This window comes from Camelus bactrianus, chromosome 11 (assembly GCF_048773025.1).
Source record: "Camelus bactrianus isolate YW-2024 breed Bactrian camel chromosome 11, ASM4877302v1, whole genome shotgun sequence".
NCBI classification, from domain to species: Eukaryota; Metazoa; Chordata; class Mammalia; order Artiodactyla; family Camelidae; genus Camelus; species Camelus bactrianus.
The window spans coordinates 49,726,910-49,747,032 of NC_133549.1; the positions used below are offsets into that span (position 1 = coordinate 49,726,910).

Consider the following 20,123-nt stretch of genomic DNA (forward strand, 5'->3'; position numbering starts at 1 on the left):
TCCAGGCTCCTCTTTGGGAGCCTATGTGTGGGGGGATGGGGAGAAGATTGGGGAGCACACTTAGCCCTGCCTTCCGCACTACCAAAGTCATGCTTTCCTAGTTGGGAGCTGAGTTCTTTCTGAAGTGCCTGCACCGTTGCCTAGTGATGATGAAGATGGTAACATCCATTTGGCCCTCACCTTCCTGGTTCTAATAGGTCTAATTCTGAAATGAATTATTGAAATGAAATAGTGTGAATTATTCTAATTCTGAAATTTATTGAAACGAAGTGGTACAAATTCAAGGTAGATATCTGAGTTTCTCATACTTCAAAGTTTGAGTCTTTTTTTTTTTTTTTAAACTCCATCAAACAATAGATTTGTATACCTGTTGCCAGAGCAGCTACCAGTAAGAGATGACTGGGATTTTGTCCCATAGCACAGAGAAGTATTTGGTGGGAGGAGTGGGAAGATGTTAAGTAATGATAAAAAGACTGACGTTTAAAACAGAACATTTTATTATGAAATTTTTTTATACCACCCTTTCCATGACCTCAAGTGTGCTGCCTAATTGGTAAATTGAAACAACACAGGTGAGGACAATACCAGCAGGTTATTAAATGCTGACCTGAGGCTAAGGGCACTGCATACTCTGGGAGTTAGGAAAGGAAGAACTCATGATGGGCTGGAGAAATCTGAGGTGGTTCCGAGGAACTCAGGTATGGGACTGTATGCGTTGGAATCAGCCTCTGCTCTTTTCAGGGAAGAAGCTGGGGAGTAAGGAAAGAGATGTGAGGCAGCTGCTTTATGTGGCTACCCGAGGTACCAGCAGCTACCTAAGGCCAGTGCAGAAGCCAACACAAGCTGCCGCTAATGCATGTTCAGGGGAGGGGATCTGCAAGGGTGTCTGGACCTTCAGAGATGGAGATGCTGGGATTTGGGGTTGCACATGGCTCCTCTAAGTTAAAAACAGGGATTTTAGGGCATGGGGTTATACTTTAATAATTACTTCTTAACTCTAAAAAGGAATCATCTGTAAGTTATTCCTTCTTAAAAGGTCCAGAGATTCAGGAAAAGTTTGTTTTTAAATAAGTATGTATCATGCAGCACTGCCATCTGCTGGAAATAGTGAGACCACCTCCCCAAGTCAGCGATGCCTCCAGTTATGCTCAGTTGGACCAGGCCTGCCTTAGAAGGAACATTAACGTTCATTGTTCCCTCCTCTTCCCTCCCCAGTCCCTACTCATCACCCATACCACATTCATCCTCTTCTTGCAAATACGAATATAGGGATAAAGATGCTGTGTTGTGATTTTTAGTATTCTGGTTGCATAGGTCACTTCTTTATGCGGAACATCAAAGTAAATATGAATGATGATTTTAGTTGACTTGACTAGGGATAACCATAGGTAAAATTTAATGTGAAAAAAAGTTTTTTTGAGCCCTCTGTTGCCTTCCTTGGGAACCCAGATTGTCCTTCTGGGGTGGGGGGACTATTCTTGGTCCCCTACTAATGTGTTCATTGATATGAGTTGATAAAGGATTAAGTTAAAGTGTGAGACAAAAATCTCAAACACATATGAGCAGTCAAACTTCGAGAAGTGTTGAAACCCCTGTATCATTATACAGGGGAATTGTATGCTGTGTAATTTGGAAAGAAAACATCATGCTTGTTATACTCTTTACAAATTGTGACAGATTTAGCGATTGAATTTACTTTAAGATGTAATAATTCCTATGAAATTGGGAGGGGATGCTCTTTATTTATAACAACAATTGCCTTCGAAGGAGAGTGTGTCTTGTTAAAATGAACGGCCCTTTGGTTGAACCAAGCAACTTGATGAATTTGGTTATGGGTCAATGGGTCTGTAGCTGTATATGAGGATAAGAGAGGACTGAGTTGCTCTGTTTAAGGAAAATGGTGGAACTGGGTCTTAGTTCAGAAGGAGAAGAGTAGAGATAGGGAAGGAGGTGAGGCCCAGAATCATGGCAGGAGGCAGGAAGAGCAAGAAATGGTCGAGGGTTTTTCCTGCTTTCCTTCTTTGTTTCTTTCTCTTTTTCTCTCAGTCCGTCTCTCATTTCTTTCTTTCCTTGCTTCTTTCTCCCCATCTTCTCTCTCCCTCCTTCAATGCTTTCTCTCTCTCTCATTCTTTAAAAAAAATGGTGACTATATGATATTCAACTTCTAAAGTTACAGATTCTTCTCTGCTGAAACCTTGTCAATAAAGGGTTTTATATACAAATGACCTGCGTGGTTTTCATTTTTGGTGTTGATTTGGGTTTTATGTTTGTTGTTTGTTTTGGTGAGACTGAAGCATGAGGTTACTGGAGTTAAGGCAGTATGGAAAAGGGAAAGTGTGTGAACAGACGTGAAGCTACCTGTAAACTAAATTAATATTCGATGGAATTGGGGGCTTAGAGCCACCTTCCAAAGTGCATGGCTTGGAGCCTCAAGGCCAACCCTGGGGATATTAAGGGACAGGTGATCCCAGCCTACTTCTGGTTGTCACGCGAGTTGCAGGGACCTCCTCCCTTGCTGCCTTGTGTTGCTCTCCACCCTGGGTGAAGGTGCTGATTCTGGTTGGTGTGTGTGTGGGACACACCAAGGACGAAGGACTGGGTGTTCTGGCTTCTAACCGCTTGCTAGTCATTCAACCTCCCAAAGTAACTTTGCTTCCTTACTGGGGACTTTATTCCAGTCTCTGGTTTCTCACATCCCCCTCTTACGCCGTTCCCTTAGATCGAGCTGCTTGATTTCGTAAGCCGTTCTCTCCAGGGGTTTTGGAGTAGCGTTTATTCCTTTTCATACACCCTTCCAGGGAGTTTTGGGAGTCTCTGTGAAAGTGTTGGGTGACCTATGATTGTAGAATGTCTGAACTTCATGGGGTCCTGTGTAGCATTCTCCTACAATCTCTTTAAAGATTGGCCCCATCTTCCCACATCCTTCATTCCAAATTTTAAGACTATTTAGAAAATATTATCTAGTGGTTAAATGCTAGATTCTAGAACCAGACATCCAGGGTTTGAATCCTTTCCCTACCTCTTATTAACTGTGTGACCTTGGGCTTACTTAATGTCTCTAAATTCCAGTGTACTCATATGCAAAGGGAAATGGCAAAATGCTTATCTATCGGGATTTTATAAGCTTAACGTATGTAATGCACTTAGCACAGCACCTGGTACAGATTATATACAGTGTAGCTGTGAGTTAGCTGTGGTGATGCACGTGTCACTGGAGTCTGTGTATGTGGCTGAACTAGCATCCCCTCCTTTTTAGGGCTTCGCTCCCGTCTGGTGGTAAGCTGGGGACATGTATAGAGGAAACCAACCTATAGGCTCACTTCTGAACTCTCGGCTGTTCATCTCGTTCTTTCTTTACCCTCCCCTTCTTTTACCCTTGATGGTAGAATGGAAGAAGCTTAGACAGGAATGGCTTTTCCTGAAGGATAGGAAAGGCCAGTGTGTTCAGTGTCTTCAGTGTTCAATCCAAGAGACATCAGTCCATGCTTGTCCTTCAGAGTGTACCCATGAGGCAGGCCCCTGTGCGCTTCCATGTGGTGTGGCTTTCCCTAAACTTACACATTTTGCCTTCATTATTTCGTTGCTTACTCTGCCTAGGTGCCCTTAGGAAAGGAGATACTGAGAATTCTAGTTTATCACTTATAGAGGACCCCTAGGTTCAGAGCAGATATGGGAATATATACATGGCATTTCTGTGCATATTTCTAGTAATTGCATCTGTTTTTAAATTCACTTAAAATGAAGTACAGCAAAGTGCTTTGTGAAGAAATTTATCTGAGTAAATGAGACACTGGCAGAAAGGGTGAGCGTTTTGTTTCGGGTGGGATAAGGTGTGTATGGCTTGATCACAGGAAAAGAGGAAGCTAAGGTGGAAAGGAAACCACATCTCAACGACCCTGAGAACCTTGGCTAAGAAGAGAATTGCTGAGGAACGAGAGACTGTGGTCCTGGGAGAGAAGTGGGGGAGAGGAGTGGAGGGAGTGTTAGAGCAGAAAGTTAGGTGAGAAAAGACTGGACATTAAATATAAACCAGCTGTTTGGTAGGGAGGGAAAGAGGAAGGAAGGTCAGTTTTTGGAAAGCTGTTCCCACCTGCAGTGGGTGCCTGTGGGCTGCTTGTAATGCTGTTTCTTGATCTAATATAAACTTTATCTGTTAGTTCCCTGCTATGTTAAGTGAGGATTTAATTATTGAATTTAAAGAACCCCTTTTATTCCAGTTCCTCCTAAGTTTTGACAGTTATGGCTCAATTTTTAGTTACTTAATTAGTTTTATAATTTATGATAGCATACTGAAAACTTTATTTCTTATTCCATCAAATTTTAACTATGTCTTTTTGACTTCCTTTATGTAAAATAAAGCTTTGTTTTGTTTTTGTTCTCTACCTTTCCCTTAACTTCTTTGTCTTTTCCAACTCAAATACTATCAAGGTTGATAAGACTTTTGTTTGTTGTGTAACCATAATTACTGATCCAAAGTTGAAAAACCGTAAGTGGCGTTTCTATTATGTAAACATGATTTACTCTACAGCCAATTAGAGTCATCTAATTGCATTTCTTTGGCAAGGTGAGTTAATTTGACCTTCAAAAGGAGACACCAAGATACAACTGAACATACAAGAAATTTATTAGGGTAACACCTGTAGGAGGAGATGGAATGCAGCAGGGAGAGGCAGGGAGAGCCACAGGGCTGTGAGGCAAGGCTGACTTCAAGTGCAAGAGAGAAGAAAGAAAAGTTCGGTGGAAGCACCTTAGACTACAGAGTAGTTTGAAGAAAAATTTGGCAAGGGTGGTGGGAACACTTGAGCCCCAGTCGCCTGTTCTCCTAGTGAGGGCCTGAGTTACATAAGGGCCTGTGAGGCTGGTAGCATAGGTTGAGTGTTGTACAAAACAGTTTCTGAGAGTACCTTCGAGATTTGGGAAAGAGGCACCTTTTTCTTCCTGAAGAGTGAAATTACCCTGAAGGGCAGTTACAACCACTTCAGTGGGTATAGTTTTTGGTTGTCTAGCAGGCGCAAAAAAAAAAAAAAAAAAAAGAACTTGGGCCTGGTATCATAGAACTTAACTGGCCTACAGGCTGTTTATGTAAGCAGTAGGATTTGGACCTATTTTAGAGGTTTTGAGTCAATTGGTAAGTCCAGACTTCAGAGGTGGGGGCAGGATACTATGCAATGCAATTCAGGCAACTTTTATGAGACCTGTTATATACCACATACTATGTTATATGCCAAGAGATTCAAAAACAAATTAGATACTCGAGGAATTTAAGATCTCCTGGCTTAAGCCTATTAGCCTAATTAATTTTACTCTCTTTTTAAGTTTTTCATATTGTAGATCAGTGGCTGTCAAACTTTGTTGCACAGTAGTATCACTGGGGAGACTTAAACATCATAATGCCTGAGCTCCACCCCATACCATTACATCAGTTCTGGGGTGGCACCCAGACATCAGTGTTTTTTTTTTTTTTTTTTTAATTTCTCAGGTGATTCCAATGTGCAGCCAAGTTTGAGAATCAATGTTGTAGACCCTTACTACTCAAAATGTAGTCAGAAGGACAGCAACTTCATTATTACCTAGAAGCTTTGTTAAAGCACAGAATCTTAGCCTTTGGTGACATCTACAGTCAGAACCTGCCTTTTAACAAGGTTCCCCAGTGATCTGCACGCACATTCAACCCTGAGAAGTGCTGTGGTAGACCACGTTCCCCAGAGACTTCTCCTGTGTATGAGGCAGCTCTTGTCTGCTGATTACTGGAAACAAGTTAGTTGAAGCAAATCATCCTTTCTGACTCAGTCTGAGTGGTCCTTGAATGTGGGAATGTTCTAAATTGTGTGACGAATGTTGGAGTTATGTGCGTTCAGGTAAAAGAACAGGGTGACTACCTACAGTTCATGCTCAGGGTCCAGAGACAGGCCTTGGGGAAGGGGGAAGGAGGGAGAGAGACCTGAACCCGAAAACCCAGTTTGTGAGTGTGAGGGGCTAAAGTGCTCCGTGTGTGCATGTGTGTGTGTGTGTGTGTGTGTGCGTGTGCGTGCGTGTGTGTGTGTGTGTGTGTGTGAGAGAGAGAGAGAGAGAGAGAGAGAGAGAGAGAGAGAGAGAGAGAGAGAGAGAGAGAGAGAGAGAGAGAGAGATCAATGTGTTTATGCAGTGGGCAACTCTGATGGATTCTGAGGAGACATGTGGAATTTTAGGAAGAGATTCAAGGTAACACTGGGTTAGCTCCTTCTGCCTTAGTTGATGTGGCCCCAGAGTTGTGAGTCAGGCTGACATTCTGAGGTAAGAGCCTCCCCAAACCTCTGTTTCTACATTATTCTTGCTTATTCTTTCTATTATTTCCCCTAACCTTTTTATTTCGAGAGCTTCCACATAATAGGGTGAGTTGTGTCTAAATTTGGGCTATTAACTTTTACCTAACACATGTATAGTTTCTCTCAGGATTTCTGTTTACGAATGCATCACTTTGGGTGCTATACGTAGGCCCCACCCATAAATATATAGGTCCCACCTCTACAGGTTCTGGTTTGGTACATCTGTAATGGGACCTGGGAATTTGACTTTTAAAAAGCTTCACCGGTGGTTCTGATTTAGGGTAAGGTTTATGAACCACTGATGCAATGGAGAGAGAGTAGACTGTAAATTAGGTCAGATCTGGTTTTAAATCCTACCACTTAGTAACTTGGTAGATTCTGTGATTTTGATAGTTTCTTAACTGACTTCTGAGCATTGATGTATTCATTTTTAGTGTTCAGACAGTTAAATAAGGTAACATATTCGAAATTTGTAGATACTGACAGGCATATGTAGAATAAATAAGCAAGATTACACTGCATAGCACAGGGAAATATATACAAGATCTTGTGGTAGCTCAGTGAAAATGAATGTGACAATGAATATATGTATGTTCATGTATAACTGAAAAATTGTGCTCTACTCTGGAAATTGACACAACATTGTAAACTGAGTATAACTCAATTAAAAAAAATAAGGTAACATATTAAAGTACCTTATAATATAGTGGATGCAAAGCAGTTGTTTTTTATATGGGTTTTTACCATTGCAGGATACACACACACACACACACACACACACACAGGCTGACCACATAGGTAATCTGGTTGTCTTCCAATGTCTAGGTCACTCCATGCCCTTTTATCATATACTTTTATCACTTTAAATTCGAACTAGTTCAGTTCAAGGCCTGTAGACCTCACAGCAGCTGGTGAATAAGCTGGTGATGGCTTTTTCAGGGGCTGCATGGTTTCACTGGATACAGGTCACTACTTCAGTCAACACAGCCATCTTTGGTGCTTCATACACTTTCACAAGCCATGATGCCTCTGGTCGTTCTACCTGTTTTTTGAAATTGTCTGGATTACAGCTGGTAGCAGGTGCTACAATGTGAATATAACCTCTTCCCTTGTTCTGCCTTTCATACACCACCCCCTACTAGGCCGCCCTCCATGATGCTTAGAACAGACCTGAAGGAATGAAGATGAGGAAGAAGAGAACCAGACCGAGGAGATACAGCTCCTGAAATCCCAACAGAAAAAGTTTACTGGGGGCTTCCGTAATGACTAGAGCTAGAATGACTAGCTCCTTTTTGAAATACTTTTCCTGCCACAGAGAAATGTATGGAGTGGGAAAGAAGGCACAATTTGAATTTACATACCTTTTGGTGTTCTTTTCTTGATAATTTCATCCCTGCACCTTGCAGACCATGTGCTTCCAGGGAAGTCAACTTTCTCCTTATTCCTGGCTTGCTGTGTCAGCTATGTCTCAGGCCTAATGAGCATGGTACCGTCCTCCCTGGCTATGATTTGAAAATGAACATGTAACCTAAGATGGTTCTATCAGACTGCAAGCCTGGTCTTCTGAGATGGCTGAGGGAGGAGGTAAGCTCTTTTCCACCACATAGAGGTAAGAGTGCACGTGGCAGCCATCTTAGGATCATAAAGGTAGTTTTCTCAGAATGGAACCAAATTTGATACATCAGCTGAGAAGTAGAGATAGTGATTGTGTCTTGGTCACACTGCTTTGCAAAGATTGCAAAGCATGCTTGAAAACAAGATTTATTTTTGTTTCTTATGGTTTAAAGACAGCTTAAGTTGGGTTTTCTATTATCTGTTATTTGCAATGCATAGCATCCTATATACAAATATTTCTTCAACAATTTAAGAGATATGGGTCATCTGAATTGAAGGGCTGAATGATGCTAAGTGACATACAACACTTTCAAAAGCCAAAATGCTCAGGTATAGGATGTGAAAGGAATGCCTTAAAATGGCATGTGTGGAAGAACATACAAATAAGAAGATAGGAAGTGGATATTATTATTTTGGCTACATTAAGTGTAGTTCATAGAAAAGAATCCTAAAACCTCACTTTCAATATTAAGTTAAACCCTGTGCACAAACCATTAGAAGAGGATGAAGACAATTTGGAGAGAATTCAAAATAACCATGATGGGGAGGAGACTTCAAAATGTCTTATGGGGGTGGGTGAAAGAAAATGGCATATTTAACTTAAAGAAGTTTCAGGGGACATAGGGCAATTGTCTTCAAATACTTTAAGATGTGTGTAGTAGACATTTGGTTTTTGGCTACTCAGAATCACTTGACTTCCAATAATAGCCAGGTGTATTTGGCGATTCATTTGTTTCTTCAAATTTATCTGAATTTAGTGCTGCCCCTGGACTATTAAATCAATCAGCCATTGTATTCCCATTTTTGCTTAGGTTGGTTTGAGCTAAGTTTTCTGATCTTCAATCAAGAGTTTTAACTGATACAAAATGTCACCTCTAGAAAGGATTAAATCTTTGAGGTCCCTAAGGACTGACCAAAGTGTGTAAACTACAGGCTAGAAGTCTTCAGTTAAATGGAAGAAACACCTTTCTAAGAATAAGGACCATTTAAAGATGAAATTATCATTTAGGAAGATAATTCAAGCTTCAAGTTTTGATGGCTAATTGACAAAGGTGAATTTGGAGGTCTTTTTTAAACCCAAGAGTCTATGAAAGTATTTCTAAATAGTTATAAATTGTAGGAAAGCAAGTACAATTATTGACAAAATTTTAAGTTAATATAAATATTAATTTTAGTTCAATATTATACAGCTTTATTTTTCATATGCTGATTTTAGTTTCTTAGTATGACTTCTTATATATTTCAGTATTTTAATATCATTTAATTGACTTTAAAATCTAATGTTTAAATATAGAGGTTTATAGTTTTATCTTTGTTTTGATACACAACTGTAATTTTATTGCATGCGAAATCTTTACTTGGGATCATAACCTTAATCATAACATTATTTCCAACAGGAGAAATGACTTGCCGCAAAATAAAATATTTGCTGCAAAATAGAACATATGCTTCTACTGATAGGTCAGAACTTCAGTCCTAAATTACTGAAATACTTGAATAAAGACTGTTCTTGCTTATTCTTTCTTCTTGAATAAACAAATGAAATGAGCAAAATAAACAGAAACAGCAGGGATATAAATAAAACAAACATTTAAAAATTTAATTCATGAGATACACTGCAGTATTTATGTTTGAATATGCATAGAAAAAAATATCTGAAAGGATACATAGCAAACTGTCAACAGTTTACCTTGGTAGGGTGTATGGAACTGGGGTACAGTGAGGGGAGCACTCTTACTTTTAAATTCATATAGTTCTGTATTGTTTGAGATTTTACAATGAGAAATTATTTTTATAAAAATCAAAACCATAATAGAAATTTTAAAAAATAAAAAACAGTAACAAAAAGTAAAAAAAATATGCATATACACAGTAGTTTTAAGAACTACATTGGAGGTAAAGGAGAATTAAATCATATGGCACATTCTTCCACTAATACTGTGGTGGTAAATACAATTGTGTAGTCTATAATCAAAGAAACAACACTGAAGAATCCACTTCTAGCAACATCCCGATTTAAAAAGTCCTCTGGGATAAAAGCCCTTAAGCAGAGATCCTTCAAGGTGGGTATTAAAACTGGAAACAGGGCTTAAGTATTCCTAGAGGATCTATAGGAAAACATACCAATCTGAAAACTTCAGACAAAAGGAAAAACTTCACAGAGGTAACTTTGGAATATTAAAACAGTTAACCAAAGGCCATAAATTATGGGCAGACCCAAAACTAAATCACTGAAATCTTGGTAATCTAAGGATGTAGGTTAGAGGCATCCGCTTTACCCATTGGTTTATAATTTCTCCCAATTTCTCAATTAGTCTGCTTCTTACCTCAATAATTTTAACCTAAAATACTGCAATTTTAATTGGAAGGAATAAAATCAATTCAATCCAGATTCAGTTTATGTTTATTCTAGTTAAAAGAACTAGCAAAACTTGAGACTAATTATTTTCCATTATTCATTTTTTTCCCTCATCACTACTTCTAGCTACTTAATGAACATTTTGGGAGATAATACTTTGGATTTTTCATGGGTCCCTAAAGTTCTACATTTGAGGAAATTTTTCTCTCATGTTCTAGTTTTTTCTCCTTTTATTGAAGTCATCAAGGATGACAAGCTTTTTATTATGTTTTTTTCTTCCAACAAAAAGCATTCTTTAGGTAACTATCAGGTTGATGGTTAAATATCTGCATCAAAGTCAGAACATCTGTAACTAGAAGTTTCCATCTTTTGCAAGCTACGTAGTTAAGAGCTTAACTAATATAATTTTACACTCCTGAAAGAGTGTTCCTGACTTAGGTATCGAAGGCTTATGCAGAATTATACTCACAGCATAAGTAACGTGGAAAATTTGACAAAATTTCATCAGAAAATTATTATAAATAGCAGAGATAGATTACAAAGTCACAATGACCATATGATTTTTAAAAGTTACAACAGCTGAAATTTTGCTGTTTCTCAATGGATTACTATAGTTTAATTTAAAAAAAACAGCAAAAGATTCATCATAATGTATATAAAGCATGTAGCATGATGCGTGGTACCCCAAAAAAATTCAATAAAAGTTAGCTCTATAATGAACAATGGATTAAAACAATAAACAAAAATATAAGAACCCAAAATGGAGACAGAAGCTTAGATCTAATATCCTAGAGTAAGTATTTAAATGGAAAGTCGAAGCTCACAGAGAGCAGTAAGAAATTCTGCATTTTCTGGATCTATCTTTTGGGCCCTCTCGTAGTACTCAGCAGCTTGCCTCTTTTCTCCCTCCAGCTTGTAAACAAACCCTAGGGCACTTAAACTCTGCACATCTGAAGCATTGTGACCAAGCCTCTTGGTAGCCAGTTTCTTCAGAGCACTTGTCAGTTTGGTACGCAGCGATGACCTGTCTTTGACCTTTAAGGCTTCTAAATAATGGTGGATGGCAGTATTTTCTGATTTACGATGAAATTCCTGAAAGCGGCCATAGTGGTAGTGGATTTGATGTTTGTGGTCATCAGTTATGTTCTCCAGACGAAGAGCTTTCTGAAAAATGTCTTCAGCATTGCTGTACTGGCCTCCCTCAGCATACATGTTGGCCAGGTCTGTGTAGGCAAATGCAAACATAGAGTCTCGCTCCACAGCTGATTTGAAATGAAATATAGCAGATGTAATCAGCTCGTCAACTTTCAGTTTATCCTTTCCTTTAGGTCTGTTGCGAGTGGCCTTCTTGATTTGGATCATTTGTGCCCTATAGCAAAGTCCCATTTGGTGATGCAGGAAAGAAGAGGTTGGTGTTGCCTCCAAGGCCTTTTTCAAAAGTTCAAGAGCTTTGTCCCAGGAATTTTTTCTCCTGTAGAATTTGGCTGCATAACGAAGGACATAAGGCTGGGATGCTATTTGGCCCAGGATTTCTTCAATGTACTTTTCCCCTTCAGCTTCTGCATGTACATCTTGAAGCTTCAGTGCCAGAAAAACCTTAATGTAGGAATTATCTGGATTCAGGGTAACAGCTTTCCTCAGGGGGCCCAGAGAAAAGCTCTTTATAGACCCTTCTCTGTCAGAGTCATCCAGCCGATACACCGTGATGGCATAGCCAATGTTAAATTCTGGATTGTCTGGTTCCGCTTCCAGAGCCTTCTCAAAAGCTGCTTTAGCCTTTTGGTAATACTTTCCTCCAAATTTCAAGAGTGCCCACCCTTTCTCACAGTCAATCTCTGGACACTCCAACTTGTAGTTAGAAGGACTGGACAATTTCTTACAGACGTTCCCTACTTTGTCTATATAATTCTGAGCTTCTTTAAGCTGGTCCATGTGATAATACACCCAGGCGTAGTTTCCCCAGGTGACCAGACTTCGTACTTCTACTTTGTCTGAGTGCTCTCGCTGTATTATTTCTTCTGCCTGTTTCAAGCACTCTAAGGCATCTTTATTTTGGCCCTTTAGGTGTTTCACATAGGCCAATAGGTTATAAAGAGTGAGTCTGGATTTTGTGGTAAGAAATTCAAGCTGTTGCCCAATTGTATCTTCCACATCAAACAGATCGATGTCTTCCTTAAGTAAATTCCATGTAAAGTGACATTCTAACTCCAACAGAATGGCCTTCAAGGAGTCCTTAGGAATTTCACTGTCAAAGATAAAATCCTTTTTTAATTTTTGAAGAAATAAAGGAAATAATAAATTTTTAAACCTTAGAGTTCTTCTTTAATAAGCAATTTTATCTATTTGATATAACAGTTTAAGTACTAGGCTACTATAATTTTATACTAGTTTCCTCTGCATACATTTATGTCCTAGAAATATTTCATTAAAATCACATTATTTGTTCCAAAGCTAATTCTGGGAAGATGACAGCATTTTCTATGTTACAGGGTATCTATTTCCTTTTGGCAGTCACTAATCCACAAGGACCACCTGTTTTTATAGAGAGGAATTTAAAATATTTTATTTACTAGCCTTGAAAATTTACTATAATAGATGTGCTCACAGTTAATAAATAACATAAAAAATCATTTCTGTATTGTGAGTAGTAAAAGGAAAGAGGTGAGAAATAAGAAGTAGTAGTACAGGAGACAGAGAAGCCACATGAATATATAATTTTTGCAGAGAAAGAAACCCCACAGAGAAAAAAAACACAGATCAGACAGGAACAAATATACCGAGAGATGAGAAGTATACATTTGATATACACGTAAAGAGAACAACAAAGATTTAGAGAAAATGGGGAAGAGGTAAAAGGAAGCTTAGTAGGTTTTGATTTAAGTGTCACATCCTTCTGACCTTTAGAGTTGTGGGCAAAAATAAAGGCTAACACCTATCATTAACTTCTCAATGCCCTTAACACTTCACAAATACTTGTTCAACTCCCTTTGTGCCAGACACAGTGCAACCTTGATAGGGCCCATTGGAAACACTGTCTCTAAAACTAGGAAGATGAAGGAGGAAGGAAGGGACAGGAAATATTTATTCACTATTGGGAGGCTCTTATGTGCCAGATCTTCAGAATAACCCTGGGGATGTAACTGTGAACAAGACACAGCCCTGCTTATATACATCTTATAAGTAAACAGTTACAACTCAGCATTCCAATAAAGTTCCATGGAAGTGACTTGGGAAGGGCAGATAGTCCAGTGTTGTGGACATCTGTGGCTTTCACTTGGTGGAACAACATCTGCCCCTACTCTCAGTCCATGTGATTTGAGACAGGCTCTCTACCCTTTCCTCCAGTGTGTAGGAAGGCACACAATATTCCAGCCATTCCCTGGTCCCAGTGATCTTTAGTCAAAGAGAATTCAATTAAAATATAATTTTGCTGAAGTGGGGCTTTGCTGGAAGTAGCTCTCTTCCTTCTAAAAATTTTAAGTTGGTAGGATATAACCTGGAGTTGCTGGTGACTATCTTTCCAGACTTTTGAGGAGAGCTTGCCTGAGAAAGAATCAAACAAAGAGGAAAGCAGAGCTTAGGAAGAAAGACAGATTGCTTGAGATATTGACTAAACACCAGGATCCAGGTATTGCCTGGAACACCTTGTCCATCTCTGGACTCCTATTTTCTTAAGGAAATAATCTCTCCCTCTCTTTTTGCTTAAGCTAGTTTTAATCGGGTTTCTACTGTCTACAACTGACAAAATGCTGACTAATATATCTAGTTTTGTTTGTTTCATGGATGGTAGTGGTGAGGTAGTCAGAAAAGACTTTCTAAATCTACTGTTGGGAATAATTAAGGGTCTCAATGTCGCAGAAAAAATTTACAGAAAAAATTACTTAAGGCTTCTCTCAAAGAGGGAAATGCTCTAATTCGGGGATGTACAGTGTACAATGTGTGTCTATTTCCCTTTCTGCTGCACACAGGACCCACCCCTTCTATGTATGCCTGTACATATGTATGTGTGTGTGTGTGTGTGTGTGTATATATATATATATATATATATATATATATATATATGTTTATGGGGACTATAGAAATATTTCTATCAATAAACATTTATGGATCATCTCATGTCATACATGTGAGGTCATATGCTACCTGTAATGAATATAATACTGAGCAAGATAGAAAAAGGACTTTCTTCATGGTAATTCTAATATAGGAGAGGATGGAACAAAAGGAGCTGACAGAAAATAAACATGTAGGTAAATCAATGGACAACATAATTCCAGATAGTAGTAAGTGTTAAAAAAATAAAAAAATAAAAATAAATAAAAAAAATGGGATTAAGTGATGGAGGTGATTGGGGTGGGGTCCTTTAGTTATGAATGTTAAGGAATAGCCCTTGTACAAAGGGGCAGTTGAATTCATTCAACAATGAAAAGAAGGCTGTCATAAAAGATCAGAGGGCAGAATGCTCTAAGCCAGTGCTTCTCAACCAGGGTGATTTTGCCCCACAGGGGACATCTGGTAATGTCTGGAGACAATTTTGGTTGTCACTGCTGGAGAAATGCTCCTGGCATCTACTAGGTCAAGGCCAGGGATGCTACTAAATATACCAACAAAAAGAATCATCCAGCCCCAAATGTCAATAATGCTGAGGCTGAAATGTCAGTATGTCAGTAATGCTGATTTGGGCTGAGGGGCCAGCGAGTACAGAGGCCCTGACAAAGGCAAAGTTGGAGTGTTCCCAGGGAACAGAAGCAAGGAAAGTGTGGCAGAAGCATAGTAAATAAAAAGGGGAGTAGCGGGAGACGAGGCACAGCAGTAGGCGGGGACAGATGATGCAGTTTGGTAGGCCATGGTAAGGAATATAAATTTTACTCTAAGTGCAATGGAAAACTACTAGAGGAAGATTTTTTAAGGAGGGAAATGGTAATGTTAGATCTTGGTTTAAAAAATCCCTCTGGCTGATCTGTAGAGAATAGATGATAGGAGGTCAAGAGAGGGAACAGAATTGGTGGGAAAGCTATTTATTTTTAAAATATTTATTGAGAACCTACTATATGCAGAGCACTGTTCTAAGTGTTGGGAATACAGTAGTGAACAAAAAGGGAAAAAAAATCCTGACTTCATGTAGCTTACATTCTAACATGGCTGGACTCTAGGATATGCCAAAAAGGATCAAAAAACATGAAAAAACAGAATATGTGAGATTATAACAAGTGCTAAGGAGGAAAAGTAAGCAGGGAAATGAGAGGCTAGTGGGGGTCTGGGAAGTAGTTTATAAATTTAAAGAGCAAGGCCAGAGCAAATCTCCCTGACAGAGATATGAAGGCAGCAGCTGTCAGTAGCAATCCAGAATTCCTTCAGAGGAATCTAGAGAAAGATGATGCAAGCTTACACTCAGGTTGTAGCAGAGGTTTGGTGAGGATAGGATGGTTATATTTCAAAGGCAGACCTGACGGGTCTTTCTGATGGATTGGGTTACGGGGAGGGCCATGAGGGAAAGAGGGAATCAAGGATGATGCCTATGCTTTTGATCTTGGGAACTAAGTGGGTAAATGTTAATTCTGAGATATCTATTAGACACTCAGGTGAAGATGTCAAGTATGAAGTTGGATATTAATGAAGAAAATTCTGGAGATGAGGAATGAAGTTAAAACTAAGGACATAAAATTGAGAGTCATCAGCATGCAAATGAATTTTAGAACCATGAGATCTAAAATGAAATTACCTAAGGAGTGAGTACAGACAGAGAGGTAAAAAACAGGTATTTCAGGTCAAGCAGGGTAGAAAGACCACGAAACGAGGCCAAGAAAGAATAATCAGTAGGGGAGCAGGTAAACCAGGAGACCCGGTAGACACTAGCCACACATGGCCACTGATCACTTGAAATGTGGCTAGTATAACCAAGGAACTGAATTTTATACTTTATTTACTTTTAATTCATTTAAATAGTCACATATGACTAGTGGTTACTGTATGGGATGGGACAGTTGGAGACACTAGGCCTACAGAGTTTAGTGGATAAAGAAGCCTCAAGAACAACAAGTTAGATCTCTCCTTTAACTTGAAGTTTTTGCTATTTTTTTCAAGGTGAAGAGCTAAACTAAAGGACAAACAAGGATATGTTTAAGAAAACAACTACAGATTCAGCTCATTAGTATTAATGTTACATTTCAATAATATACTATCTAGAATCAGATGAGAACTCAAAAAACCAAACCAAACCAAACCAAATCCAGCCCACGAAAAGCTAAGGCTACCATTCACTGATAGTTTACTACATGCCAGGCAGTGTGCCAAGCACTTTATACAAATTACATTTACTTTTTAGAACAACCTGTTATTATTTTCACAGTTTTATGGATTAAATTACATGCCCAGGGTTACCGTGCTATAAAGTGGTTGAGCATAGATTCAAACCTAGTTCTGCCTGACTCAAACAAAAGCTATGCCTTTCAACTGTAATACTATACTAACTCTTTAACATAAAAATGGGAGGGTTTTTTTTTTTTCAGAACAGTTTGCTTTAAAATAAAAATAGGATATACCTAATTACATAAAAATCACTTTGCCTGGGAAGGCCCTAAAAGGAAAATATGAAGGGATTTTAGGACAGCTTAAAGAGCAGGTAAGAGGTCTGTGTGACTGCCCATTGGAAAAGACATGCCACATATTTAAAGGTCTCAGGTTAAGAAAACAATGGTTTCAAATATGAGCCCTCAATCTAAAGTCACAGGATTCTACACTGTTTTGAGATGGAGCTCCTTTTCACTAGGACATGCTGCAGAGCAGCAGAGAGATTTATTTATTTAAGGATTAATGATTCTTTCAAATAACAAAAGAGCTGGGTAAAAAATGTATTAGAAAGGAAGGGCAAAAATCTTAGTTATCAAACATACAATTATCATCATTATTAATATAAGGGAATCAAAATACCTTTCCCCATAATCCAGTGAAAGACTTTCTGATGTATATGCTGATAATCTTCCAAGGTATTTCCTCTGTCTCTGATCTCTCCCCTGAATTCCAGACTTAACCTAATTTTTAGTTTACAACTTTAATTGTAAGTTCAGCTGGCATCTCAAATAAATATATCCAATACAGAAATCTGGGTTCCTTAAGCCTGTCCCCCTCCCACCCCCCAGTCTCCCCCAGCTTGTTTGGTACCTCTTAGTTCCACAAGTCAAATAACCTAGGCGTAATCTCCTTTCCTTCACTCAACCCCGCATCCAATCCAGTATGAAGTCCTGTTAATTCTACAACCCAAATGTATCTCAAATCCATCCACTTTTCTCCATTTTCACTGCTATTTTCCTGATCTAAACCACTATTACCTTTCCTTTGAGCTTGGGCAAAAATCTGGTCTCCCTGTTTCCACTTTTTGTCCCATACAGTATTAGTAAACTTTTGAAAATAAAAACCAGATTACATCAGTCCCCTGGTTTAAAATCTCCCGATAGCTTCCCAATACCCTTAGATTGTATGCTAGCCTTTGCCACGTCTTACAAGTCCCTGAAGGAGCTGGACTTGTCTACTTATCCAGCCTTCTCTCATCGTACTCTCCTCCTCATTCACTGCGTTTTAGACATACTGACCTTCTTCCTATCTTGAATATATCGAGTTCAAAGAGTTTTACACCTGCTGTTTTTACTCTACTTGGAATGCTCTGCTCCTAAAACTTTGTATGACTAGCTCTTTCCTTTAACTCAGCTCAAATATTCCCCACTCAAGAAGCCACCTGTGGCAGTTATCTAAAATAACCCCCTCTATTCTAGGTCACTCTCTTAGCCCATTACATTATTTTATTTTCCTTATAGCTCTTATCAATTTCTCAGTTATGTTGATTATATACTCATTTAACTATTGGTTGTCTATTTCCCCCATTTAAATGACGACAGTGACTTCGTTCTGCTTTTATTTTTTCACCTCTGTGTGCCCAGAATCTATTATTTCAGGCATTTAATAGAAGCTCAATAATAAATATGTGTTAAGTGAATGAATGAATGAATGAATGAATGCCCTTCCGTACTGGTAGCTTCTGGCATTTCCAGCCCAGAGGCATAGGCCTAGCATTAAAAAAAGCACCTGAATTTTGGATGAGGGAATTCCTGCTAGTTCTTCCCATCCTGCTAATGGCTCTAAATTTTCTCCCACTTCAGTCTTCCCTATCCTATTTGTTTTTGGCATGCTCTCTCTCTGGCTCCATGTTTGGATTTTGAAATTAAGTTTTGGACTGTTTTCTATGTTGCTGACTGGGAAACATGGGATGACTGTCTCTTGGCAGCTGTTCCCTTTTGTGTAAATGCACCAAAACCACAGGCAAGACATGCAATGCCCTTAACAGCCTACCCAGATCCACTACACCCGTGAACAAGACCGGCTTACCAGCCCTCTGCTCCTCTGTGGAGTAAAATGAACATCTGCCTCTGCCCTAGAGCAGTGAGGAGGGAGGGCTGCCTCAGGCATCACGAATGTGGTTGGGAGATCTCAAAGTGCTTGCACACACCCTGTGGAATTTATGCACAACTAGACACTATGAGAAGTTTTACTTTTTACACATTGTCTCTAGGAAGCTGAAAGAGAGAGGCTTTTGTGTCTGCAGAGACATTTATCTCTAGGTAATTTTACTTAATTATTATTTTTTTGCCAAGAAGGAGCAGTCTTTCATTGTCCTTGGGAGACAGTTATTGGCCAATAGGGTCCACCCCTTTTTCAGCCCATCCTGCATCCACATACAGAGCACCTGCCTCTTCCTCCTTGTTTCTTCTCTTTCTGAGACCTCCCACCTCCCTCCCTTCCCACAAATGTTAGAAGTGAGGCATTAACGTTTTTTTTTTTTTTTAAACTTAGGATAGTGAACGTTTGCAAATGTTATGTGCTAGGCAGTCAAAGAACCCTTTCCACAGTCCTAAGAGATAGATGCCATCAATTTTTACGGATAAGAAACAGACTCACCGAGTTTAAGCAACTTTGCTTTGGGTCATCCAACTAGTAGTAGGTGGTCAGAATCAGGATTTAGAACAAAGGGCCTTATGGGCTTCAGGAGCCCAAGATCCGAACCCCCCACTCTAACTTCCTAAATGCGGACAGTTCGCTAACCACGTGCCGGGCGGGGGGCAGATAAAATAGGGGAGCCAAGCCCCCCCCCCCCCCCGCTCCCAAACCAGTAAGGGAGACAGAGAAAGAAGGCTCCTAACACGGCGGATGGGGCGGAACCAGAACAATCTGTCCACGTACAAAGGAAGGGACGAGACCAGACCCAGGCATGAGAAAGGCAAAATGGCAGGAGCAGGCGTGTGTGACGCGGGGGCTGCGGCTGCGGAGATCCGGCCACGCAGCGGCTGCCCGCACCGACCCCGGGGGCGGCGGACCCAGGAGCCCCAGGGAGGTGACAGGCCCGCGGGGCGCGTCGCCCGGCCTGCCGGCCCGACAGTCCCGACCTTCGACGCCCGGGAGGATCGGGACCCACCGGAAGGGTCCCCTCGGCCTCCCTCCTCGACAGACCCGCCTCCGGCCACCCCGCACCCGGGCGCGGCTCCCAGGGAGCGTCCTCCAACGCGGACGCCGGGCGGCCAGGCGGCCGGGCTCCAGGAGCTCGGCCCCTTCAAGGGCCGCAGCGCCGCGGAGGAAACGGAACAGCGGAGATACGCGGGTCTGAAACAAAGGCCACAGGGAGCTGGGGAGGAGAAGCCCTTACCTCATGATGGCTGGGCTCTGCGGGCCGTCCTGCGAAGCGCGGGTCCCCTCAGGCTTTCTCCTCAGCACCGGGCTCCTGCGCGGCTGAGCGACAGCGCGCGTGCGTCTGCGCGTGCGCGCGGGAGCGGGGTCCGCAGCGCTACGGCCGCGCGCGG

General features: G+C 40.3%; 2 protein-coding genes across 2 annotated transcripts in view; one reads left to right on the forward strand and one right to left on the reverse strand.

The window, feature by feature from the left end:
* Positions 1-7,665, forward strand: part of SLC16A12 (solute carrier family 16 member 12) — a 90,674-nt gene extending 83,009 nt beyond the window's left edge. The window contains exon 7 of the mRNA XM_074373994.1: positions 7,448-7,665. Within this exon, the coding sequence (XP_074230095.1) occupies positions 7,448-7,461 (14 nt within the window). The 3' untranslated portion in view covers positions 7,462-7,665. The remainder of the gene's footprint in view (positions 1-7,447) is intronic.
* Positions 7,666-9,492: 1,827 nt separating this feature from the next.
* Positions 9,493-20,122, reverse strand: LOC105081904 (interferon-induced protein with tetratricopeptide repeats 5). The gene is made up of 2 exons (XM_074373995.1): positions 19,970-20,122; positions 9,493-12,523 (listed from the first exon to the last, which is right to left on the reverse strand). The coding sequence occupies exons 1-2, from the start codon at positions 19,972-19,974 to the stop codon at positions 11,080-11,082; spliced, it is 1,449 nt and encodes a 482-aa protein (XP_074230096.1). The 5' UTR covers positions 19,975-20,122; the 3' UTR covers positions 9,493-11,079.
* Position 20,123: the final 1 nt, after the last annotated feature.